This window comes from Anabrus simplex, chromosome 1 (genome assembly GCF_040414725.1).
Source record: "Anabrus simplex isolate iqAnaSimp1 chromosome 1, ASM4041472v1, whole genome shotgun sequence".
NCBI classification, from domain to species: Eukaryota; Metazoa; Arthropoda; class Insecta; order Orthoptera; family Tettigoniidae; genus Anabrus; species Anabrus simplex.
The window spans coordinates 626,232,674-626,259,679 of NC_090265.1; the positions used below are offsets into that span (position 1 = coordinate 626,232,674).

Below are 27,006 nucleotides of genomic sequence, written 5' to 3' on the forward strand. Positions count from 1 at the left end.
GTTTTGCGACAAGCTGTGGAAACATAAAACTTTTCTTGTGAATGTTACAATTTTCCAAGTACCACATTGGACTTGTGTTTCATGACGAACTGTGAAAACTTAGAGTATTCCAGAGTATTACGTTTGAACTTATGTTTCATAACAAATTGTGGGGAACATGAAATATTTTTTGAGTGCCGCATCTGGACTTGTGTTTAAACTTGTGTCATCATAACAGACTGTGGAAACATAGAGTACTCATGCCATATCTGAGTTTGTGTTTTCTTCTCGTAAAGTTCCGGGGGAACATGGAATTTTTCAGTGTCATAACTGAACTTATAATTTATACTTCGTAATCATTTTTCATGGACAGTGTTAGACTCTTTCCAAGTGCAGTTTTACTTTAATGATCACTTAATGACATTACTTAACAGTTTTCAGGTACACGTAGTTTTGTTTATCGACGGAATAAGACATTTCCGAGTACCATTTAATTTGCTTAATTTATTACAAACGTGCCAATGTGTCCTGAACTTGCATGAACTGTGCATCTTGTGTTCAATATTGTGTTCTAATCATAAACTGACGAAATCAGTGAGTTAGGAACTGTGTTGACAATGATGAGCGACCCAATAGAGCATTCCAGTCTGCCATGCCAATGTTAGCAAACTTACGTCATGAACTTGACATTATAACTTATACATTATTTTCACAAATATTAATTCGGCTGACACCTAACACATGGTCAGATATTCAATTCAATCATCTTATTTTCAAGTGATAATTTATGAACATTTGTGATTCAGCAAGGTGTTTGAATCAAGATTCCAGTGTCAATTTCATTAACATTTGACATATTCCATTTGCAATGAGTGAACGCAATAATTTAAAGGTCAATTTATTTAACAGTGCCACAAGTAAGTTGACTGCCATACGGGGGACTTGTGTGTGAATCACGCCTCACATTTTATCAACATTGTTGTGAGAGATTGAACCCCGCAACATGTGCGCCTAGAGAGTCAAGAACTCCCAGATCCTCGAGAACTTCGAGAAATTCTAGAACTTTGAGAAATTCTAGAACATCGAGAACTTCATATCCAGGACGAGCATGGCTCCTGTCCAGGCCGTGCCCAGCAACCATCCCGGAGTCTGGAGATTCCAGCCTGCTACAATGCTTCAACTCAACTTGTATGAAAGGTGATATGAATTTGTTTTCAATGAACAATAAAATCAGATTCTCAAAAAAATCTAAGTTCAATGAACTAATACCCCTCTCTGTACCAACTACAATGTTTTCATGCCACACCCTTAGAAATAGTCCAAGCTAGTGTCAGCGCCCCAAAGACAGACATTTTTTCCTGGTACACAATCTCATCCTCAGAAAACTGAAAGTTCGTCAAATTGACTACCGTGGATCTGTTATCGTGTGGGGATACTGTTCTTTGTGAAACTTCATGGTTAAAGGAGACAAAAGATGGCCAGAAGGAGTCTGAAGACCACCAGGAGAGGACAGGAGATGGTCAGAAGGAGATGGAGAACGACCTGAAAAAGAAGGAAGACTCTCATAAAGTGCTAGTAGACGGCCGAGAGAAGACTGAAGACGACTATAATAAAATGGAGGGCAATCAGATGAAGTTGGAAGACCACCAGTCGAAGACGGAAGGTGGTCAGAAGAAGATGGAAAATGACCAGAAAAGGACAGAAGACGGTGAGAAGATGCTGGAAGACGACCAAAAGAAGACTGAAGATGACCAGAATAAGATGGAGGACGACCAGAAGAAGACAGAAGATGGCCAGAAGAAGATGGAGGACGACCAGAAGATGACAAGGGACGGCCAAAAGAAGATAGGTGACGGACAGGGAAATGTCGACGAGAGTCCACGTGAGATGAAGCATATTCCACAGGTCGACGCTCTGTCCCTTAGACCTTGTCCAGAAGACTACGAGTTCTGTTCCAGGAGGGAGGACGAGCACAAAGTTTCCTGCCAAGTGATTACCATGGGGTTAGAAGGAAACTGGAGCCATGACGCCTGGATAGAAATGCAGACGGATGGGGATCGTCACCTTCCCCTGGTCCCCCTGATTTACCAGTCCGTAGTGCACGAGGCACGGGCTCTTCTCCAGCGAGGACGCTGTCTGAAAGAGAGCTACGCATGTTCTGCAAGGAATAATACCAAGATCGTTAATTTTATTAACATGATTCACTTCTTGATCCATTATATGATAATTGAATACATTAACATTAATTTGACTTGTTTATTTATCACCAACAGAGTTATTAATTCTACAATTACAGATGATATAATACATTCAAATAATAACAATATTAACAGCACTTACTACTACTACTAATTAAAACTAACCAATATATAGTATATACATATTTACAAGACACATACAGAAGAAAAGAAAAACATGAAAAAAGAAAAGTGTTTATACATTTGAAATGACCGAAGGAAGTATACTTTCAGTTATAGTCCTGACGCTCAACCCATACCCACGCGGTGTCTTCTGATCTCAAAACTTGGCCCACCCTGGTAATAATGAGGGTTGTCAGTCTGCCCACTCTAGTGATAATGAGGGTTGACAGTTGGCTCCTTTCCTCTGGACACAAGGGGCACGTGTCGTTTAAAAGGCAAGTGAGCGCTGTCAAAAGCAAGGTTGTCATATTTTGCGTCGATTATTTAAACATGATAACATTCAATTTATTCTAAAGTCAAAATACAAATATAAAAACCTGATCATGAACCACAGCACAAACCAATATCGCAGAATAATTTGTTTCGTGCTTAACCCGTGCGGTGGTTGTAGATGTTGAAAGAAAAAAGAAAGAAAGAAAGAAAGAAAGAAAGAAAGAAAAAACAGGAAGAAGGCATTGGCAAATAAACTCGACAAAGATTAAACTTAAATTGGTACCAAAGTAGGCCTATTAAAAAATTAATTTTATGCTGCTAATATCAGTGTCTCGCTTTCAGTAAAGAAAGGAAAAGTACAACAATTTTTTACAATTTGTTTTACGTCGCACCGACACAGATAGGTGTTATGGCGACGATGGGCTAGGAAAGGCCTAGGAGCGGGAAGGAATTGCCCGTCGCCTTAATTAAGGTACTTCCCCAGCATTTGCCTGGTGTGAAAATGGGAAACCACGGACATCCATCTTCAGAGCGGCCGACAGTGGGGCATGAACCCATTATTTCCCCGATGCAAGCTCACAGCTGCGCGCCCCTAACCGCATGGCCAACTCACCTGGCAAAGGAAAAGTAAAATCACGAACTAGGGACTGGAATAATAATAATAATAATAATAATAATAATAATAATAATAATAATACTAATAATTGTCTGCCTCTGTGGTGTAGTGGTTAGTGTGATTAGCTGCCACCCCCGGAGGCCCGGGTTCGATTCCCGGCTCTGCCACGAAATTTGAAATGTGGTACGAGGGCTGGAACGGGGTCCACTCAGCCTCGGGAGGTCAACTGAGTAGAGGTGGGTTCGATTCCCACCTCAGCCATCCTGGAAGTGGTTTTCTGTGTTTTCCTTCTTCTCCTCCAGGCAAATGCCGGGATGGTACCTAACTTAAGGCCACAGCCGCTTCCTTCCCTCTTCCTTGCCTATCCTTTCCAATCTTCCCATCCCCCACCAAGGCCCCTGTTCCGCGTAGCAGGTGAGGCCGCCTGGGCGAGGTACTTGTCATTCTCCCCTGTTGTATCCCCCGACCCAATGTCTCATGCTCCAGGTCACTGCCCTTGAGGCGGTAGAGGTAGGATCCCTCGCTGAGTCAGGGGGGAAAACCAACCCTGGAGGGTAAGCAGATTAATAATAATAATAATAATAATAATAATAATAATAATAATAATAATAATAATAATAATAATAATAATAATAATAATAATAATAATAATAATAAATATCGGAGTATATAGTTCAGACAAAAAGTAGCCAGCAAACTTCGCTACTTTTAAAACAAATGCCGTATTAACCTTACCTCTATTCGTCGTCCTCGTCATTGTCTGCTAGGTGAATTACAAATCTATCTTGGTTGCTATCCGTGTCGTGTTTCATGTAGTTCTCTTCTGTCTTAATGGTGCTGCGAACACAAGCAGATCACCTCTCAGGACCGATCGTTCCAGCCGTTGACTTTGCTTACTTAAAGTTTAGTCGCCTTTCTTTTCTCCGCGGAACGACTACTACCCGGCTGAATATCACTCGCGGACACGGAACCAGTATTACTCGGTCGAATATCACTGTTACTGGTGCTCGGTTGAAGATCGTTTGCGTGCACTGGCAGATTTAATTCGGGATTTTCTGATGCGATAATTTCCAGGTGTGATTCCCACGGCCTCCACATTACTGCATGAAACGAAGTGAAAAGCAACACACTTCACGAATATTAATGAACGAAGCAAAGAAATAATCCAAAAACTTTCAAACAGCGAACAAAGCAAGTGTGAATTGTCATAGCTGAAAAAAGAGACTGACGACTATTTAACAAGAGGTGCATTGGCAACAGAGCTGTGAGGATTTCTGAAGGGGAATGCGAACTTCCGTTTTAAAGCCCACTGCCGTCATAAATCTCTCCCTGCTAGGACAGTGAGTGGCCAGGGGGATCAAACGTTTGCCGAACTGTTTGAATGCCGCTGAGTACGGGTTGACCGTCTCAGCTATACCAAATGCGCAGAACAAGATACAGGGAACACTGTCTATGAAGCGTCCATACGATGTCTGCAAATTTCATTAACTGACAAGTGGAATACATCCACTATCTTGCTAATTTCATTCAGGGATCTTAAGGCCTGCATAAACCAAGAGTTCCTGTGTGATTCCATTCTGCACCTGGGTAAGTGAAAGGTGACAGTCTGTCGGGTGTTGCGGGAAGGAACATGAATTGGTAGCAACCGGAGTAAATTGGGACAATCAAGGAAATTACCAATACATTTGTGTATGAAACGTGCGTTAACATACCTGCACCTAGTTCTAAGAGACTCAATACAAATTTTTGTACAAAACAAATCATAATCTATCGATGACAGTTTGATACCCAAACACTTTATACTGATCCATTTGAAAATCTCATCTGTACTCGCTTTAAGGCATTAACTAAGTATTGCTGAGAAGGGATCCACACTTCAGAGCAGTACTCTAGACTAGATCGCATAAGCGAGAAATACAGGGTTTTCAATCGGACAACAGATTTAAAACTCATGCAATTTCTTTTGAGGAAACCTAACATTTTAAATGCCTTGTTAGCGATATTTAACACAGTGTCATTGAAAGACAATTTTGATTATTAAAAATAATACCAAGATCATTAATTTTACTAACACGCTTCACTTCTTGATCCGTTATAAGATATTTTAATATATTAACTTGCGATTTTCTCGTGAAGGATATTGCACTGCACTTTGAAATATTTACGGTTAAATGCCAATTTTTGCACCAATCACTAATATTATTTATACCAGACTGTAACAATTTACAGTCACTCATCTTCTCAATTACCCTGTAGAGTTTAAGGTCATCAGCATAGAGCAGGTAGTTGCTCGAATGGATGTGTGATGGCAAATCATTAACAAATAGAAGGAAACACAAATGTCCCAGTAGTGAACCTTGTAGAACTCCAGACACAGGCTGACAAGGATGAGAAATGATACCCTCGTATTTTACTGAATACCTCCCGTCATAAAGATAGCATTTAAACCATTCAAGCAAGCTTCCATGAATGCCATTTGCTGAAAACTTAGTCAGAAGAGCATTATGCTGCACAGAGTCGAAAGCTTTGAAAAAGTCCGTGTACACAGCATCAACCAGCTTGCAATTGTCCAGTGCGCTAGGTATGAAGTAGGAGTGGTGGTAGTTGAGCGTTTCTGGACAAAACCATGCTGACTAATGTTAAACCACTGACTGCACTGTACAAGGCTTTGTTCATGACTCTTTCTGCTACTTTGGAAATAAGTGAAAGAAGAACTACTGGTTTGTAATTGACAAAGATCTGTCACCTTTCTTGAAGACTGGAATAACATATCCCTTCTTCCATTCAGATGGGAAATTGCCTGTACGAAGAGACCAGTTGATTATCGTGGCTAGTGGAGTTGCCAGCTCCTCAGCACACTCACGTAACACAATTCCTGGAATGTGATCTGGACCACATGACTTCTTCGTATCCATTGACTTCAAGATGTTGCAGATTTCCGATGCCGAAGTTACCACTGATGATAAGTTAATTTCCCCGAACTGTTCAGTGTGAGAATTGCAGGGAACAATGGGTGGATGAAATTTCTTGAAAGTGTCAGCAAAATTAATCTTTCAGTGAGCTAATTTCTTTGTCTTCACTAATCATCGTAGAGGGTAGACGCCTAGATTTTGATTTGCAATTCATAAATTTTCAAAATTTTTGTGGATGTCTGATAATATCTTCCTCAACAAACCGACATATACTTTCTCCGCTGCATTTGTTTGTATTCTTTTCTTAGCGCCACAAATTCAATGTAATATGAAGGAAGTGAAGACTTCCCAAGCTCATTTCCTTGCTCTTTCCTTTGCCCACACTTTGTCTGTAAGTTCAGAATCATACCAAGAGGGGAAGATGCCTAGTCTTCATTAAGTGAGAAGATAAGGCGTCCTTAAGAGCGCTGTGCAGTCAATCATAAAAAAAGTCAACTGTGGATTTAAATGAGAGTATGGAGTGGGTATGTGGGAAACTGGGAAACTGCGAGTGAGATTTCTAGATTCTAATGGGTGGGCAGGAGATAGGGATCTGTGCCCAGATGGCCTTCACTTAAACAGCACTGGTACATATAAATTAGGAAATTTGTTTAGTGGGGGATGGACAGGATTCAAGCAAGTTCCACGGAGAGCGGAATAAGAGATTTTGTAGATGAGGAAAGTCTGCTTTTGTCCATATGAATAATGATTTTGTAGTGTGTGGTAAACGAGGAACACGGGAAATATGAAGTCTGAGTTCAAGCGCAGAGTGATATGATTGTACTAACTGATCTGTTGCTTCAAACAGGGTATTATTAGTGATTCTTTCAGACACGATAGCAAGGTCCAGGAAGTTATTCCGTGTTGGAAAACCGCAAACTTGGCGAAGGTTAAATTCATTGGTGACCTCTAAAAGAAAGCAGGCTTCCTCGTTGACGTGGGTGAGGATAGAATTAATAAATCCCAAACTGTCTGAGGCCAAGGCTAATTGGCTTATATTGAAATCACCGCACGAATAATAGTGTCATTTTGTTTTCCTACGCAACTGATTCGAGCTAGGGTTTCTCGGAAGTCTGTGAGCCATACTTTCACTTCGTCTGGGGGGGGGGGGGAGCAAGTAACAGCAGACATTGTACAGCACTTGGCCAGGAGATGGGGTGGCTTTCACAACACATTCCCAGTTTCCCGTTAGGTCGGGTCGTTGCACCGGAATGTAAGCAGAGTTCACTGTTATTGAAACTCCACCTCCCTTGTTCTTACAAGTAATGATATTTTGCCTCTCTTGGCAGAAAATAACATAATTATCGTGCGGTATTTCACTATTGTCAATTGAAGAGTCGAGCCAGGACTCCGCTAAACACAAACAGTCGTAATGCACGTCACTCAAAGAGACATTAAAGTCCACGAGACTGAGCTCGATAGCTGCAGTCGCTTAAATGCGGCCAGTATCCAGTATTCGGGAGATAGTAGGTTCGAACCCCACTGTCGGCAGCCCTGAAAAGGGTTTTCCGTAGTGTCCCATTTTCACACCTGGCAAATGCTGGGGCTGTACATTAATTAAGGCCACGGCCGCTTCCTTCCAACTCCTAGGCCTTTCCTGTCCCGTCGTCGCCATAAGACCTATCTGTGTCGGTGCAACGTTAAGCCACTAGAAAAAACAAAAACAAACAACAAAAAAACAAAAACCTCCACAAGTGATTTCTTAAGACTACAGACATTCTGGTAGTAGATGCTAAGGCTGGTATTTACCTCCGGCCCTGGGTTCAGCTGGACATCGCCAGCAACTCAGCGCCAGGCTGGAGGTTAATCTGTTACTGGCCGAAGGCTTGTGCTTTACATGCTGAGTGGACGCCATTCGCTGCTTCTTGCCGTTAATACACAACATGTGGGCATTTATTTTCAGCTTATTATTGGAGAGTATATCTTCCCAACAATTAACATCAAAGTATATGCTAGTCGGTTCAATTTCATCCACACATAACCATGATAAAAGTATTTGGACCACAAGAAACACATTATTATCATGAACACACTTACAACACGCCTAAAACAGTTTGCCAATTAGTAAGTCAACAGAAACTACCCAGAGGAATTCAAGTGATTAACATGTCCTTTGAGCTCTTCATCGTTGTTGCTATTTTGTCCACCAAGGAACGTTTTCAGGTGCGAAAAGAGATGGAAGTCGCTGGGAGCAAGATTAGGGCTGTACGGTGCGTGGTCAAATTGGCTCCAGCCAAAGTTCTGTAACAGTTGACTTGTCTTGTTCACAGTGTGAGGTCTGGCATTGTCATGAATGAAAACAATACCTTTTGTGAGCATTCCTCGGCACTACTTCTGTATTACACAATGCAGTTTTCTAAGCATTTCACAGTAAACATTTGAATTGATTGTTTCACCCCACAGTAAGATATCCACTAGTAGAATGCCGTGTCAATTTCAAAAGACTGTGCACATGATTTTTCGAGTTGCCAAGATTTGCTTGTCTTTGCTGGTGACGAAGTATGGCTCTACTCCATCAACAGTTGTTTCAATTCAGGGGTTTCAAATGCGACCCACCTCTCATTTCTTTAACTATCTTGCTTAAAAAAATCATCACCATCTTCATTGTAACATGTCAAAAAGCCATGTGCACTGCCCTGATGCTGTTACTTGTGTTTCTCTGTAAGATTTCCTGGCACTTAATGAGAACACAATTTTTGAAATTTCAGTTTTTCAGAAACAATTTCATGAAGAAGTGATCTTGAAATTGGTGGAAAGTGTGTAGGAAGATCAGATAGTGTAAACCTATGGTTTTCCCTGATGTGTTCTTCAACTGCACAGACCAAGTCTTCATTAACCAACAATGGATGCCCACTTCGTTCGTTATCATGCACTTGATCACATCCTTCATTGAACTGTCTGACCCATCTCCTTACTACTGAATCACTCATCGCATTTTCTCCATGCACCTCGCAAATCTGTTGAACGTCGATTGGTTTAGTGTTCTTCGCATTCAGAAAATGAATGGTAGATTTAATCTCACATGTGGTGGGATTTTTAGTCAAATTCACAATTCTAACCAAGAAAATGTAACTTAGCTTTTCAGTCTGTCAAACATACAAGTTCAATATAAATATTACACTAAAACATACCTGTAAGAAACACACTATTAAACAAGGAATAAAATACACACTTGTGTGTTCAACGGACTGAAAAGCTTTGAAGTTACATTTAACTGAGTTGACAATGGAAATGATGGCTTCCTTCTTAACAAAACATTCTAACCAAACACTATAAAGCGTAAACAATAGACAGCAATCTCAAAATGGCATCATCACCTTGACTCAGAGCAACTACGGTGCATGCACCGAACTGCAATGGCAGCGATGCCAGGGCAACTGATAAAAATGGAACTTACTTTCTGGATGTTCATAAAAGTATTTCCAATCCAGAACGAGCTACCGAGAGAGACAAAGAGAAATGAAAGGGTAAATATACTTGTATTAGTTAACTTAGTTCCATGATTACAACAGGTACAGAGGAGGTCTTGCATTCGGCTAAAGTGAACAAACAACGCCTGCATGTTTTTAGATATCAAAAGCTTTTGACAATGTGGGGCACCTCCATCTAAGGAGGACTCTCGATTCAACAGGTATTCCTGATAAATTGAACAATCTCATTATGAATTTAAAAGAACAAATTGAAACAAAACCAGGAAACTGATGCCATCCAATTTAAACATAGTGTACTGTAAGATTCTCCACTATCTCCTGCCCTGTATAATTTTGGAACAGATCACATTCTTGCAGAATTATCTGAAAAATCCATAGTTCATCAATATGGTTTTCCTCTAAACAAAGGAGTACAAAGACTGATGATCATGAGTTTCAGATGATATGGTAATCATGAGTAACAGTGCTGAAGCAGCAGCTGAACTGACAAAAACTGCCCTATAACATTTTCATGAAATATGCCTTGATATAAATGTTTCTAAATCTGTAACTGTTCGCATCAAGAAAGAGAAATATTCAGACGAAAACCTCAGTATAAATCAACAAGAAATAAGAACAAGTCCATCGTGAACAAATACATTATCTAGGTATAAACTTCTCTGACGGACTGATATTTGAGCCTCAAACCACTCTTTAAAAAAGTACAAGATTGTAGAAATTCTTAACTCACCTTTGCTGCAAGCAGACAAGCAGAACAGAAATTTCAAATTCTAACTGTTCAATCACTCCAACACTCATATATCCATTCCAGGCAACACCTGTGTACAAACTTCCACAAAGGTTTCTGTCCGATGCAGATAAGATAATAAAACGCACCCTGAAAGAGGTCCTTCAACTATCGACTGATACACCAGACTGTATGCTTTACATGGCAAGGAAATACAAAGGCCCTGGTCTCTTGCGCTTCTTGGGAAGCTTGATTTCAACATACAAACATCTGTCAGGTTTTGAGCAGAGAAGAAGGCACAAGGCACATGGCACAAGGGACCTAAAAGCAGAGAGTATGATTGCTTGAATCAACTTGGCGTTGAATCAACAGTTGCACTCAATTTCCTGATACAAGGAAGGATCATACTGAAATGTTTTCCTTTTCATGTTCTTATCACTTGGTTTGTGACTTAACTGACATTTGTTTCTTCCTTTCCATTACTTGTATTACTACTAAAAAAATATATATTTTTAAAGTGTTGAAAAATAATATATACAAGCTAAATGGGCCAAATGAATACTTAGTAATAGTGTGAACAAATAAAAGAGCTTACTTCTGGATCCAGGAAATGTTCTCTTCCAGTATTATTGTCCACTACTTTGATAACAACAAGGATTGTATCCCATGTGTGAACCATCATATCCCATGAGTACCCATATAGGCCATTGGTCCAATTGTTGTAACCCTATAAATGTAAAACAGGTGTGTGCTGTCAGTAGACAATGATTGACAAATCATAAAATAAAGCAATGAAACTAAATGATCTCATAAAATGTAAATGTTACAATGGAATATCAAATGTCTGAAGTTGCTATATAACATTTACCCAAGTGTAATTTAAATGTGATAACTTACCTTTGTTATAAAATGAGAATACGGCAAAAATGCCTGCACACCAACATGAGACAGAAGTAAAATAACAACAAGATGATGTTTCCATGTTAGTTTAGACTCACTATTCAGATCAGATTTTGCCTTCAACTTCTCTGTTCCATTATTTTGACCTTGAAAGCATAAATTGTTCATGACAGTTTAGCTATAAGGAGGCATGTAAGTTCATATAATACCTCAAACACCATACAGTATCTCAGAAGGTAGAAATGATATATTCCAACATAATGATTTGTTGATCATTAAATAAAATAAATAATCTGCTAAACATAACAATAAGAAGCCAGAGACAATCACTTTCAAATTCATAAAAATTCTCTTAACTAACCATTCTCTAGGATTCTTGAAAGGCATTCATATTAATAGCCTTTTCTTCAGGATGATAAGAAGTATGGTTTAACCCTCTTATTGCAACACCTATTTACAGTGGGTATGCTATGAATGCCACCCAGCTTACAACCAAATTGCAAGGCTGAGTAAAGAAGAGTGCAATTGCACTCCTGGCAATTTTAGTGAGTCAGGAGGAGCGTGATCACGCTTCTTAGCACTCTAAGGGCTCATTTTTATCCTGAACAGGCTTTTCCTGTCTCTATGCTACGTTAATAAAAAAGAGAAAGAAAAGTAGATTCTTCTCACCCATGCAGAATGAATCTAAGCATTACAGGGTCTTAATATCATGCAATGAATAATGTAGGTACTGTAGTTCTAAATGTAATTCTTAAAGCTTGTTGTCTAAGGGACCTAGCATCTAGGTCATTGGCCCTTAGCAATTCTGTTTTCTATGACAGAAAACACTCCCAGCTTGAATCCTCCTGCTGATTTCCCTATTGTCTTGAATTCTCCATTAATTTATTGGCCAAATACTTTTAACTTCTCCACAACTTCCATATCTTCGCAGCTGTTAAAAACTTCTATAATGTCCTTCAGTACCAGACTTTCCCAAACCTTTGATCCAGAGTCATGATCAGTGGAATCATGTAACTTAATATATGCCATGTACTTCCTATACTACCATACTTTCCCCTATTTTGTCTCATACAGATTTTAAAAAAATGAGAAAGGACAACTTAAAACACCAAGAAGCAGATATAATAGGTCATTGGTGCTATCAGCAATTCTGTTTTCTATGACAGAAAACATTCCTAGCTTGAATCCTTCTGCTGATTTCCCTATTGTCTTGAATTCTCCATTAATTTATTGGCCAAATACTTTTAACTTCTCCACAACTTCCATATCTTCGCAGATGTTAAAATATTCCACTTCTATAATGCATCATAGTTCAGAAAAGCAGGAAGGACAGAATCAGGAATTAAAAAATCTGAGAAGTGAGAATAGGAGAGACTATTCAAAAGTATCTAGAAAGCAAGACTGAAGTGGCCTGACCATAACAAAGGATGAATGTCAACAGGGCTGCAAAGAGGAAGTAAAAAACAGGAGTAAAGGGGCAGATCTCTATGAAAATGGGGGGATCTAATGAAGTACTACTACTACTACTACTACTACTACTACTACTACTACCACCACTACTACTACTACTACTACTACTACTACTACTACTACTACTACTACTACTACTACCCAATGCTACACTGAATTAACAATATATGTGTGTTTGATGCAGCTCTCCATGCCACCCTATCCTGTGCTAACCTTTTCATTTCTACGCAACTACTACACTCTACATCTGCTCTAATCTGCATGTCATATTCATACCTTGGTCTACTCCTACCGTTCTTACCCCCTTCACTTCTCTCAAAAATCAGCTGAACAAGTTGTTGGTGTCTTAAACTGTGTCCTATCATTCTATCTCTTCTTCTCGTCAAATTTAGTAAATCAATTTCCTCTTACCAGTTCGATTCAGTATCTCTTCATTCATGATTCGATTTACCCATGTCACCTTCAGCATTCTTCTGTAACAACACATTTCAAAAGCTTCAATTCTCTTTCTTTCTGAGCTAGTTAATGTCTATGTTTCACTTCCATATAATTCCACGCTCCAGACAAAAGTCTTCAAAAACATCCTTTTAATTCCGATATCAATTTTCAAAATGAGCAAATTTCTTCTCTTAAGAAAGGCCTGCCTTGCCTGTGCTAGTCTGCATTTTATGTCATCCTTACTTCTGCCATCATCAGTTATTTTGCTACTGGGGTAACAACATTCATCTACTTCCTTTAAGACTTCATTTCCTAATTTAATGTTTCCTGCATCACCTGGCTTTGTTTGAATGCAATCTATTAATTTTTTTGGGACTTATTTATTTCTTATTATGTACTTCTTCCTCATGACTGTCCATACCATTCAGCAGTTTCTCCAGATCTTCTGCAGACTTGGATAACATAACAATATCATCAGCAAATCACACGGTTTTGATTTCTTCTCCTTGGATTTTGATTGCTTTTCCAAATTCCCCTTTAATTTCTTTCATTGCCTGTTCTATATAAACAGTGAAAAGGAGGGGGAACAAACTGCAGCCTTGCCTCACTCCTTTCTGGATTGCTGCTTCTTTTTCAAAGCCCTCGATACTTATCACTGCAGACTGATTTTTGTACAGATTGTGGACAATACTTCTTTCCCGATATCTGACACTGATCACCTTCAGAATCTCAAATAGCTTGGTCCAATCAACATTATAGAATGCCTTTTCTAGATTTACAAAATGTCACGTACATGGAATTTCCCTTTATTTGGTCCTCTAAGATCAGATGTGAAGTCAGGATTGCTGCATGTGTTCCTACTTTTCCTCTGATGCCAAAACGATCTTCTCCCAACTCAGTTTCAACTTGTCTCCCCCTTCTTCTGAAAATAATACATGTTAAAATCTTGCAGGAATGAGATACTAACCTAATGGTGTGGTAGTTTTTGTACTTTTTAGCACTGGCTTTCATAGGAATAAGTTAACAATATTCTGCCAAAAATCGGATGGCACTTCTCCTGAATAATACATCTTACACACTAAATGGAATAACCTCCCCATACTGGTTTCTCCTAAGGCAGTCCGTAATTCTGAGGGTATGCCATAATTCCCAGTGTCTTGTTCCTCTTTAGGTCTCTCAAAGCTCTGTTAAATTCTGACCTCAAAATTGGGTCTCCCATTTCATCAGCATCAACAGCCTCTTCTTGTTCCAGAGCCATATCTAGGGCAAGGCATTTGATGATTTTGCATCTTTTTTTTATGAAGGCCAAAATATAGCATGAGTATATGTACATGTGTTTCATGAATTGACTGATTAAATAAGGGCCATTTGTTAGGGCATTTTTTTTTTCATTTTTTGCCGTTTACAAGAGAGAGGTCATTTTTGGAGCAATATAGGGTCATTTTTGGCATTTTTAATTGTTTTCTGGGAAGTGTTATATTTCGTTATATTTGGATATTTAATTAATATTATTTATGTTTACATTACTTGTCTATTATGTTTAACTTAGACAAATAACTTGCTCAAGAAAGAACGTATACTTGCAACATACCCTGCTGCCACTAGTTTTCAAGGAAAGAGTATTTTCAACTCGATTTCACTTCCAAGAAAACATACTATAAGCAGTACCTGCTTCCCCTATATGTAAGACGCATAATGGACTCGCCCAAGCTGGGCATTGCTCCTTATCTTCAGCTAGATAAGAAGGAAGTCAGTCGCCCGCGTGCTACGAGTCGAGTGAATTCTTTGTTGACAAGTACTGTAAGATGCCCAAAGTTAAAGGAAGTACAATTGTTAAATTAAAACAATTTGTTACACAATATGGAGGAAATATATTTTCCACTGATGGGAAAATATTATTTTGCAAAGTGTGTGATGTGCGAGTTTCAGCAGAAAAGAAGTTTACAGTTGAACAACATGTGTCACGAGAAAAACATAAACGTGGTGTGCAGCGACTTGAAGATAAAAGAAACCGTGGCTTACACCAGACACTACTGGGTTAATCTTCAACATTTTCTCCATTTTGTGAGAAACTGTGTACAGCATTTTTATGCGCCGATATTCCACTGAACAAATTGAACCATCCAAAGCTGTGTACATTCTTAGAAGAGGAGACTGGCAAATCTGTACCAGATCCCAGAACATTAAGAAGAACCTACGTTGGAAGATGCTATGACAAAACGTTACAAGAAATAAGGATAAGGGTAGGAGACGGAAACATATGGGTATGCATAGATGAAACAACAGACAGTATGGGACGATATATAGCCAACGTTATTGTAGGCGTCCTGGAAGCAGGGAATGCTGGAGAACCATTTCTACTACATTGTGAGCAATTGGACAAAGCTAACTGGTCAACAATTAGCAAACTGTTTGACCAGTCTTTGAGGCTGTTGTGGCCCGATGGCATTCGGAATGACAATGTGCTGCTTTTAATAACAGATGCAGCACCCTACAGGGTAAAGGCTGCAAATTCATTACAAGCGCTCTTCTCGAAAATGGTGCATGTCACATGCCTAGCCCATGCGTTACATCGGACCGCGGAAGAGGTACGACATAATTTTCCTGAAGTTGACAAGTTAATTGGGTGCATAAAGAAAGTGTTTTTAAAAGCCCCATCTAGAGTTCTAGCATTCAAAACAAAAGCTCTTGAAATTCCCTTGCCCTTTTCACCTGTTTTGATTAGATGGGGAACGTGGATTGAGGCTTGTTGTTATTACTGCGAGAACTTTGAAGTTGTAAAGAAAGTGGTCGATTCCTTCAACAAAACTGAGGCTGGATCAATAAAAACAGCCCAGGAACTCTTGGCTGACAAAGAAATTGCAGGTAAACTTTCCTACATAAAAACAAATTTCGGATCCCTTCCTAATGCAATAAGTGCTCTAGAAAAATCCCAAGTGCCACTAGTGGAGCAGCTGCAAACTGTGTATAAAGTTGTGAATGATCTGAATCGTGTGTGTGGTAAAGTGGGTGAAGTTGTATCCATGAAATTGAATAAGGAGTGGGTATAAAACTTTGTGTTCTATTGGCAAAGCATTGTCAGGTGAAAATTTTTCTCTTACCGACTGTGAATTGAATCCGGGAGATATTGCTTGTTTTCAGTATGCACCAATTGTTTCAGTTGAGATAGAGAGAAGCTTTTCCATGTACAAATCGTTACTTGCAGACAATAGGCAATCGTTTTCATTTGAGAACCTACGCAAAGTTTTTATTGTGCATTTCAATTCAAATTTATTGTAAACAGCCACTGAAGGTTGTTTTCTTAAATATTCTTTGTTAATTAAATGACACCTATTTGCTAGGAGAGTATTTGAAGAATATGCCAGTTCTAAAATATTTCATTTTTTTTCACCTGGGGTGCAAAGTGGTATTTACTTTGCTAGTAACAAAAATAATTTAAACTTAATGCATTGTCATCCATTAAAATTCTCTCTCAAATCAGCTAATTGTTTCTTAAAGGATTAATAAATAAGTGACTTATGATTAATTTATTGGTCTTTTTTTTTCAAATTTTGTGTCATTTTAAAACCATTTTTAGGTCATAAATGCATTTTTTATTTTGCATTTTCTTGCTATTTTTTGGTCATTAAATGCCTTGCCCTACATATCACCTTTACCTTCATACAACTGTTGGATATGTTCCTGCCATCTTCCTGCCTCATCTTATTTCTCCAGTGATTTTCCATTTGAGCTCTTAATATTTATACACCTAGTTTTCCATTCTCAAAAGGATTCCTTGATTTTCTTGTATGGAGCATCCACCTTTCCTAGGACCATACACCCTTCAACATCCTTGCACTTTTCTTTCAGACATTAAACCTTGGCACTTTTTATCTACTTCATTCTTTAAATGCCTGTATTCTTTTCTTCCCTCCTCATTTGTTCTATTCTTGTACTGTACTTTCATTGTTAATCAATCAGGCCTAGTATCTCCTGAGTTATCCATTGATTCTTAGTTGAACTTTCCTTTCTTCCTAACCTTTCTTCAGCAGCCCTACTGATCTCATTCTTCAGAATTGTCCATTCTTTCTCTATTGTGTTTCCTTCAGCTTTTTCATTTAGTTCTTGTGTGACATGTTACTTGAAACAATTCCTCACATTCTTTTCTTTCAACTTGTTTAAATCCCACCTCCTTGCATTCCTTTTTTCAATTTCTTCAACTTCAGATGGCATTTCATGACCAACAAGTTGTGGTCAGAGTCCAAGTCTGCTCCTGGGTAAGTTTTGCAATCCAAAACCTGGTTTCTGAATCTCTGCCTAATCATAATGAAGTCTATTTGACACCTTTCAGTGTCTCCAGGTCTTGTCCATGTATACAGTCGTCGTTCGTGGTGTTTGAACCAAGTGTTAGCAAGGACTAAATTATGATCGGTGCAGAATTTAACCAGCCGACTTTTTCTTTCATTCCTTTGTCCCAATCCAAATTCTTCTGCATTACCTTCTCTTCCTTGGTCTACCACTACACTCCAGTCTCCCATCACATTAACAATACACCACTTAAATAAGTTAAATTTATATTTTTTATCAACCGAGATCCATCTTTTCTTATGATTTTTACAAGGGAAAGAAAAGTTTGCTTCTTGAGTTCTGACATGTTTACTTAATTTCAAAAGGACCATTATAAATCAAGAACTCCATGCGATTAATGGTTTATGTCAAGTTGCCAGCCTAAAGGTCTTATAAACTACCAGTGAATCCGACTACTAAAATACTTGTGCGTGTTAAAAAAGGATTAAAATACTCATATTTAATTATTTATTAACATATTTTAGAGCCCAATAAATACTTCAATCTTACCATTATCTTTACCCATAGAAGATATTGCTGGTTTGTAGATACAGCTCTCATTCTTAACAAATACAGGATACTCAACTTCTTTCATCAAAATCTTAGCCAACAGTTTTCTTGGCCAATCTACATGGCTGAAAAGTGGCAGTGTCACCAAGCAGACATATGCAAACATTCCTGAATGTAGAAAAATATGTTAGATATGGAGCAATAGTTGTAATTCAGTGACATTAATCCTAATATTAGTTAATTCAATACTTCAATAACTTTAATAAAGTGATATAAGAGGTACAGTGATCAGTCAGAAACTGGTAATATGTATGGTATGTGGAAAAACAAATGACACTGTTATTATTGCTCATCTGCTGACCACGTTTCCCTAGTAATGAAGTATTTTTTTTATTTATTTATATAATAATTTGTCATATTGTAAAATTAGTATTGTGGAGAAGGTGTTTATCATGGAACATGATGTCTTATGTTAATGATAGGGAACAACAGAGCACCCATGAACCGTCACCACAAACAACAATCATGGATGATTTCACCAACAGATATTACAGTCTTCAAAGTGTAGTTTACAACGAACATCGCTTGAAACTCTGTTTCAGCGATAGGTCTGTTTGGCGGATGTTAAAAGAGCCTGGTGGATTTGCATACGACATTCAAGTAGCTCATCATCTAACAGAAAAGGTTAAGCAAGCCCAATTACAGTATTACATCTGTGTGTGTTGTCCACAATGTATGAGGATCCAGATTTCTTCTGCAACATATGGTTTTCAGATGAAATATGGCTACATCAAATGACAAACAACTAATTTTTTAGGGTTTAAACAGCCTGATGATGTTATGCAGATACCATTACACAGTGCGCAGGTTACGATTTGGTGCACCGTGTCTGGTTATGGAATACTGGGCCTTTATTTCATCGAGGATGCTGCACAGAATCCAAAAAATAGTGGACCAGGTAGTCTACAGAGACAACATTATAATCTCATTTGTGAAAGATTTGTGCAGTTTTTCTGTCACGCCAGAAACTTATCCCTCCAACGACAAAGGGCTGCAAGATGGAGCTACAGCAGGGGAGTCACTAACCCTTCTTCAAAGACACTTTGGAGATTATGATATACAATTTGATTTCCATGGGGAACTTGAATATTTGACCTGAATAAGTAAATTACTTCAGAGGTGGCCTAATTTCTCATGGAACTCTGTTCTTGTACCCTTCCAGCTCCCTGGATCTCATGGTCCCAGATGCCTACATACGGAGCCTGTTGAAAGAATCCCCAAATTACGCAAGAAGATAACATTATTTTTTGTATCCTTACAGCAACCTTTGTTCATCAACATGTTCATTAATCTTCAGTCCAGCTCCATGGCTGAATGGTTAGTGTGCTGGCGTTAGGTCCAAGGGGCCCCGGCTTCGATTACCGGCTGGGTCGGGTCTTTTAACTTTCATTGGTTAATTCCTCTGGCTCGGGGGTTGGATGTTTGTACTGTCTTCATAATTAGAATTCAATTAGATAGGGGCCCATCCTCACAGAAAAGCAGGTTGCGTATACGGCATCAATTCAAAAGACCTACACTAGGCCTCTCCGGAGGCCAAATGCTATTATTATTATTAATAATAATAATAATAATCTTAGAAACGTTATGTACAATGTGAAACATGTGATGGTTCACATTTTGTACATGTACTGTACCAACACAATTAAGTTAGATTTCAGTGTCACTTGTTTTGCCGCATACAGTATTTCTTAGAACAAAGGAACATCTTCAGTCAGTCAAATGTAAAATCTTGATGCAAACTTTCTTAAAATGGCAACTCTGATGTTACAATATGTTTGGGACATAGGTGAGAGCATTTTTACAACTTACAGTGAAAATGTCTCCATCTTACTGTGGTTAATAACTTTTCACTTGATGCAATGGTCTGTCAAGAAATAGTGAACTAATTTAATGATATTATGCTTTTAGAGAGCACAGCTGTCATAAATGTTTAAGTTACATTATCCGTGAAAAATATAATCATATTTCAATTTAGGTTTTCATTAGTCATTCCGCTGTTAGCAGAATGGAGGGACAGACATTGCTCATTCTCGTTGTAGTGTATCTGAAAGCCGAGCTACAAAATGGATAAGACATACACATATCGGTACTTCTATTACACTGGCATTTCAAAATTGAGCAAACATTCAATATTATTTCCCTTCTCATGGTTCCATCTTGTTTTCAGTACAATGTAGGCAACATAATTATAACTTACGTCTCATTTATAAAGTAGCCAATTATCATGTAGTTAAGCCAGCTAAAGAATAATTATTATCAAAATATTTGTTAATCATTGTGCTGAATACAGTAGGTTCCATTTGAATAATATTTAAATGGTACAATTTATTATTTTATTTATTTATTTAGCTTATGGTTATACAAATTTATAAAACAAAAACTAAACAATATTAACAACTCTAAAAGTGAAAAGTCACAAGTGACACTTTATAACAAGTGTTAAGACACTGACAAAGTCATAGGCAGATGCAGGAAATGCCTTCTGTGAACACTTTTGGACATTATGGTGGATGGATTGTTTAAGTTCACTACAGTCATAGGGAGGGGAAGACTGTACACCCCACTTATAAGGGAATGAACTGGATTGGCCATGGCTGGTTCGAAACCTGTTACAACTGATCCAGGTTTTCCAGTACTGAACTAAATGTTAGCATGTGGCTGCCAGAGTATCTTATCTACTGATCTCCTGGCATACACACATAAAAGAATGGTACAATTATTGTGCTAACACATGTGCATTCTATTAAGAGAGATTTTAATATCTTACTCATCATCATCATTTTCCAGCTCCAGTTTCCTGGGTGTGATGTATAAGAGCTTGCCACTTCTTCCTGTCAAAGTATAATTTCTGTTCCTCTATGTCCTCCCACTTAGCATTCCTCTTGCTGACCTCCAATTTCACTGTGTCTATCCATCTATTCTTTGGTCTCCCTACTGGCCTCTCCCTTTTCACTTCTCTGTAAAAGTAATTCCTTACTGTTCTTGTTCCATCCATCCTTATAACATGTCCAAACCATTGTATAGTTGGGGACAAATCATGACGACCTCGCCTCACACCACTACTTTCCAGTGGCAACTCAGTGTCTATTAGTGACTTATAGGATTTACTACCTCTACTTCATCCAGAGTTGCCAAATCGGCTACTGCACTCTACACGAAGAAAGGGTAAATACTACAGAGAGTGAAGAAGAAAGTGGTTTGGCAGCCTCTCCAAAACAAACAAGGATCGCTTAGAACTCGTTAACTCAGCAGGGTGCAGGTTGTGATTGACTAGTGGCTTCCAGCTCGCTTCTAGGAACTGACGCCGTCATGTTTTGTCCCCAACTATAGCCTGCATTTTCCCTAAAAACTCAGTAACGTATTTTGATACCACCCTCCTTCCTGTTTGCTTCATTTCTAATCTTGTCCTTCCTGGTCTTTTGGTTCATTGTTCTGATGAATTTCATTTCTGCTGACTGGATTTTACTATTTGCCTTGTTATGCAGGGTACATGTTTCAAGTCCATAGGTGAGAACTGGAATGAAGTAGGTATAAAACATGGTCAATTTACTTTCTGGGGTATTTTATCATCCCAGAGTAGATTTCTCATTTGAAAATAAAATTGAGAAGCTTTCTGAGTCCTATTAAGTATTTCTTGGTTTACTGTGTTATCTTTTGAAATGATACTTCCAAGGTATTTGAAGTTAGAAACAGACTTTAATAGAGTTCCCTCCAGGAAAATGTTTGAATCTGTGCCTTGCTTAACGATAGTCATTTCAACAGTTTTTGTTTTACCGATATTTAGTCCATATTCTTTAAACTTGCTGTTCCAAAGATTTAGTTTCTCCTGTATTTCTGCTTCAGTTTCTCCCCCGATCAGAACATGATCTGAAAATATTAGAGTGTTAGGCTCTCTGCAATGTTCTTTGATGGACTTTATGATCCGATACATAACAATGATGAACAGGAGTGGTGACAAGGCACTTCCCTGTTGGACTCCCCTTTTGGTATCAAACCAATCTGATCTTCCATCCCCTGCTTGGACACAGTTTAAGCTCTTTTAATAGACCATCTTTACTTTATTGATCAGGAAGTTTGGCACACCTATACCTTCTAGACATTACCAGATGATCTCCCTAGGCACACTGTCATAGGCCTTCTCGATGTCCATAAAAACCATCACTAAATCCTTAAATACTGAACAAAAGAAATTATTTATCAAAACGTTCATTTGGAGTGTACTGTTATACGGCTGTGAAGGATGGACTCTCTTGAAGGAGGACGTGAAACGACTAGAGGCAGTGGAAATGTGGCTATGGAGGAAGATGACATGAACTAGCTGGATTGAGAAGAAAACTAATGAAGCTGTGCTTAGAGAAATAAACACCCAGAGACATTTAATAACAACGATAAAAAGGAGAAAAGCGTCACTTTTTGGTCACATTCTCCGGCATAATAACTTCATAAAGAACTTGTTCGAAGACAAGGTGATGGGAAAGAAAGGCAGAGGGAAACCACGGAAGAAGATCATTGAAGAGGTAGTTGAGATGATGAGATGCCAAGGTTATGGAGAGATGAAAAGGATCATAGAGAGAAGAGATCAATGGTTGCAGCGACAAGGCGAAGCCTTTAGATAATGATGATGATGAAGTTCTTGCTATATTCCCATTACTTCTCTGTTAGCATTCTGATGGCAAATATCAGGTCTGTAGTGCTTCTGTTCTTCCTGAAACCCTGCTGCTCCTTCTCCAATAATGGTTCAACTATATTCCTGATTATTCTTTCAATTATCTTCTCCAGAAGTTCAAGTGAGTGAGAAAGTAGAGTGATACCCTTACGATTTCCACATTTCTTCCTGTCTCCCTTTTAATACAGGGGTATAATGATACCTTTCGTCCAGTCCTCTGGTATCCTGTTCTCTTTCCAGATGACAGAGAGTACTCTATACAGCCAGTGTATGCTGTAATGCTGCAGCTGCCTTTATCATGTCAGCAGTGAGGTCATCAAACCCTGGGGACTTACTATTTCTCATGTTCTTCATCTGAGACTCCACTTCTAGCCACGTTAGCTGGTGTTGTTCTCCATCTTGCATTTAAACTGCAGTCTTCAGTGATATAATTTTGAAGACTTTCTCCATTTAACAAAGTATTGAAGTACAGTGGTTCTTCATTTCTTTTCTGATGCCTTGATCTGACTTCACCAGGTTCTCATCATCTGTTTCCAGTGCAAGGATATTGCCATGCTCACTACAGTACTTTTCTTCTTGACTACTTTATAAAGCAACTTCCTATTAGTTTCACAGTCTTCTGTTAGCCTGGTAGTGAACTCATCCCAGCACTTTTCCTTTTCTTTAATCAGTTGCTTCACAAATAGTTTCTTGTTCCGATACTCCTGTGCCATGTACTGAAGTTCACCTTCTTGGTGGACCAATTTCTGTTTCTCATTATGTAGTCTCTTCTCTGCTGCATTTCTTTCTTTCACAGCAGTTTTTACGCTCTCATTCCACCATGGTGTTTCTTTCTCCTTGCAAATTGCACTTGTCATTAGACATAGTAATTCGCCTTCTGAAACCAGGGTTTCTTGAATGACAGCCACTCTTCTTCTACATTTTCATTTTTTGGTAATTTGGTTGAGATCTTTCTTTGGTATTCTTCTTTCTTTCCATCTTCTCGTATCAACCAGGTCTTTACTTTTTGGTATTTTCTTGCGCTTGACATTCTTCAGATGGACGTTTCCCATGTGCGCAACCAAAAGTCAGTGGTCACCATCAAGACTTTTACTTGAAATAACCTTAACATCATATAGTCTGTTGAGAATTTAAACTGTTTTGAATTGTGTAGTATTTTTACTCTCATTTGTTTTTGGTTGTGTATCATGGCGACTCTTGGACCAGTGAAGAGAATTAGTGTTGTTGTCTAAGTCTATAATCTATCACGATTATGTGTTGTTTAAACAGTAAATATATTGAATCTATGGAGTCAGATCGAGTTTATTACAACATAGTGGTGACCCCCGACGTGATGGATGCTGTGAGTTTATTCCTGTCCTAGAAAAGAAGGAATTTGAAGTACAACAGCACATGGTCCCGAGTTACTATTTCTTCCAAGTCGAGAAGGAATAAATATGGAGAAACTGAAGAAAGGTAGGATAGCTGTGAGAAAATGCTTCACAAAGAAGATAAACGACATAAAGGGAATCCTCGCAACAGGTATGTCTCCCGATTTTAATGATGCACTTACTTCAAATTTCAGTCGTTTAGAGGCATTAATGTTGGAGCTTCATGAATTAGACAGCAAAATAATGGATGCACTTTTAGATAGCAGTGATGATACGACAGTAATTATATCAGAAAAAGAAACTTCCGAGAAGTATAATGACGAATTTGAGGTTATACGTGTACAGGTGAATAACGTTTTGACGCACCGTAGATCAGACAGTTCTTTAAGTGAGGCACATGAAAAGGCATCATGTCATAGTCAGGATAGGAGGAGAACTTATAAACTTCCTAAGATTGAAATTAAGAAATTTAATGGTGATTTACGTGAGTGGTTAAGTTTTTGGTCGCAAGTTAGGAAGTTTTATGAAGATGATAGTCTGCATGATAGTAACAAATTTCAGTATTTATTACAAGTTATGGAAATAGGAACTGAACCTCATGAAATTGTGCTTAGTTATCCACAGACGTCAGAAAATTACCCGAAGGTCATTCAAACTCTACAAGAACGGTTGGAAGAGCGGATCTTCTATTACAAGTGTATGTCAGGGAATTACTGAAGTTAGTGATTTCAAATGCGACACAAGAGTACAAGCTTCCATTACCCACCTTGTTAACCAAGCTAGAGTCTCACCTTCGATCCCTCAGTAGTTTGAATCTAGCATCTGCAGACCCAAGTACAAGGCTCTTTCCATTAGTCAAATCTAGCCTCCCAGAAGAGGCATTACGAGCCTGGCAAAGAAGTCGGTTCTCGAAACAAGAAAGAAGTACAAATGGAGAAATTGGGTCTCGACTTGAGTGCCTCATGGAATTTCTACGTACTGAAGTCCAAAACGAGCAGCAGATTCTATTAGCTCAAGCAGGATTTAGTAATTTGGCTGTGGAAAGTAAGAATGAGAAGAGGTTAGGTTCTACCAGGACGGAGAAGAAACATAATAAAGACCCTGTAGATAGACCCGTTCCTACTGTTGCCGCCCTTTACAACAACAGTTCTTCAGTGTCATGCATTTTCTGTAGTAAATCTCATGAAAGTGATAAATGTTCTTTTACTAGGAAGATGAGTATAGAAGACCGGAGATCAAAAATGAAAGAAAAAGGTTGTTGCTATTTGTGTACAAAACCTAACCACTTAGCTAAGAACTGCAAGTCTTCCGTTCACTGCTTACTTTGTGGAAATAAGCACATTACTGTTATGTGTCCTGATTTATCATGAGCTGAGAAGAGAGAATCTAAGACTGAGAAGGAAACGCAGTCATCTCAAGTTACATCTGACCTAGCTAACCATACTTGTATAAATCAAGTTGTTCTACAAACACTGATGGTCAAATTACAAGGGACTGGTAAACAGAAAACAGTACGAGCATTCTTAGACTGTGGCTCACAACGAAATTACCTCCTTCAGAGTACAGTTAAAGAGTTGAGGCTAGAACCTTGTGCAGAAGAAATAGTAACCCATGTTTTGTTTGGTGGAGATCAAACTTCTAGCATTAAACACAAAAGATACAAAATCAACATAGGAAGAAATGATGGACAATTCAATTGTGAAATAGAGTTACGGGATCATCCTAGAATTTGTCAGTCGATTCCACAAGTGTCAAGATCTTCGGACTTGTTGCAAGAGTTGAAAATGAAGAGGATATGGATCAGTGACCTGGATGATGATTTTCCTGAGATTGAGCTCCTCATAGGAATGGATGCATACGCCAAGATTCTCACAGGAAAGGCAGTTCAATTGAAGAATAGACTCCTAGCCGTGGAAACAAAACTCGGATGGACTTTGGCTGGTGAGAGGCAAGACCAATCTGTTGATGTTAATCTGAGTAACCTCACCATCTCAATGGCTTGTGATGATATGCGAACCATATCTGAGCTCTGGAACCTGGAGACTATTGGTATCTGTGATCAGGTAGAAGACAAAACGACTGAAGAGGTCAAACAGAATCTCCTTAGCACTTTGAAAAGAGATGGCAGTGGTCGCTATATAATAAACTTCCGATGGAGAAAAGATCACCCCGAGATCGGTTGCAATAAGCATAGTGCAGAGAAGAGACTTGAATCTACAACTGACAAGCTAATGAAGGCAAACCTAATTCACCAGTTACGATCAGATTTTTACTGAGTGGAAGAAAGAAGGATTCATAGAAGAGGTACCAAATGAAGAATTGGAAAGATACTGTCATTATCTCCCTCATTGGCCAGTAATTAAATTAACAAGCTTGACAACTCCTGTTCGTCCAGTCTTTGACACATCCTGCAAGACAGAAGAAGGTGTTTCACTGAATGACTGTCTAGAGAAAGGGCCCAGTCATGTTCAGTTAATTCCAGAGGTACTCCTCAGATTTCGGGAGAACGTGATTGGAGTTACTTCAGACATCCGAAAAGCCTTCCAAATGATTGAGGTTGCGACAGAAGATCGTGATTTCCTGCATTTCCTATGGAGGGAGAATTGCGATATGAAGAAAATCAATGTTTACAGACACTCGTGAGTGGTTTTTGGAACTACCTGCTGTCCATTTATACTAGGTGCTGTAATAGAACACCATATTACCAACGGACGTAAGGAAGACAAATCAACAGCACATAAATTGATGGAGTCGATGTATGTCGACAAATGTGTGACATCGGTGGCTTTGAAGGAAGAATTTGATACATTTCAAACTGAGAGCGTTAAACTGCTGAATGATGCAAAAATGGAACTTAGGAATTGGGAATATTCAACAGAAGGAATCACAGCGATGGAGGACAGTGAAACTGAGAAGAGATACAACACAA

General features: G+C 38.7%; 1 protein-coding gene across 1 annotated transcript in view; it reads right to left on the reverse strand.

Moving 5' to 3' along the window:
* Positions 1 to 27,006, reverse strand: part of GC (gamma-glutamyl carboxylase) — a 127,020-nt gene that overhangs the window by 28,694 nt on the left and 71,320 nt on the right. Inside the window, exons 6-8 of the mRNA XM_067155133.2 lie at positions 17,982 to 18,149; positions 11,235 to 11,383; positions 10,933 to 11,064 (exon numbers count right to left, since the gene is read on the reverse strand). Of these exons, the coding sequence (XP_067011234.2) occupies positions 10,933 to 11,064; positions 11,235 to 11,383; positions 17,982 to 18,149 (449 nt within the window). The remainder of the gene's footprint in view (positions 1 to 10,932; positions 11,065 to 11,234; positions 11,384 to 17,981; positions 18,150 to 27,006) is intronic.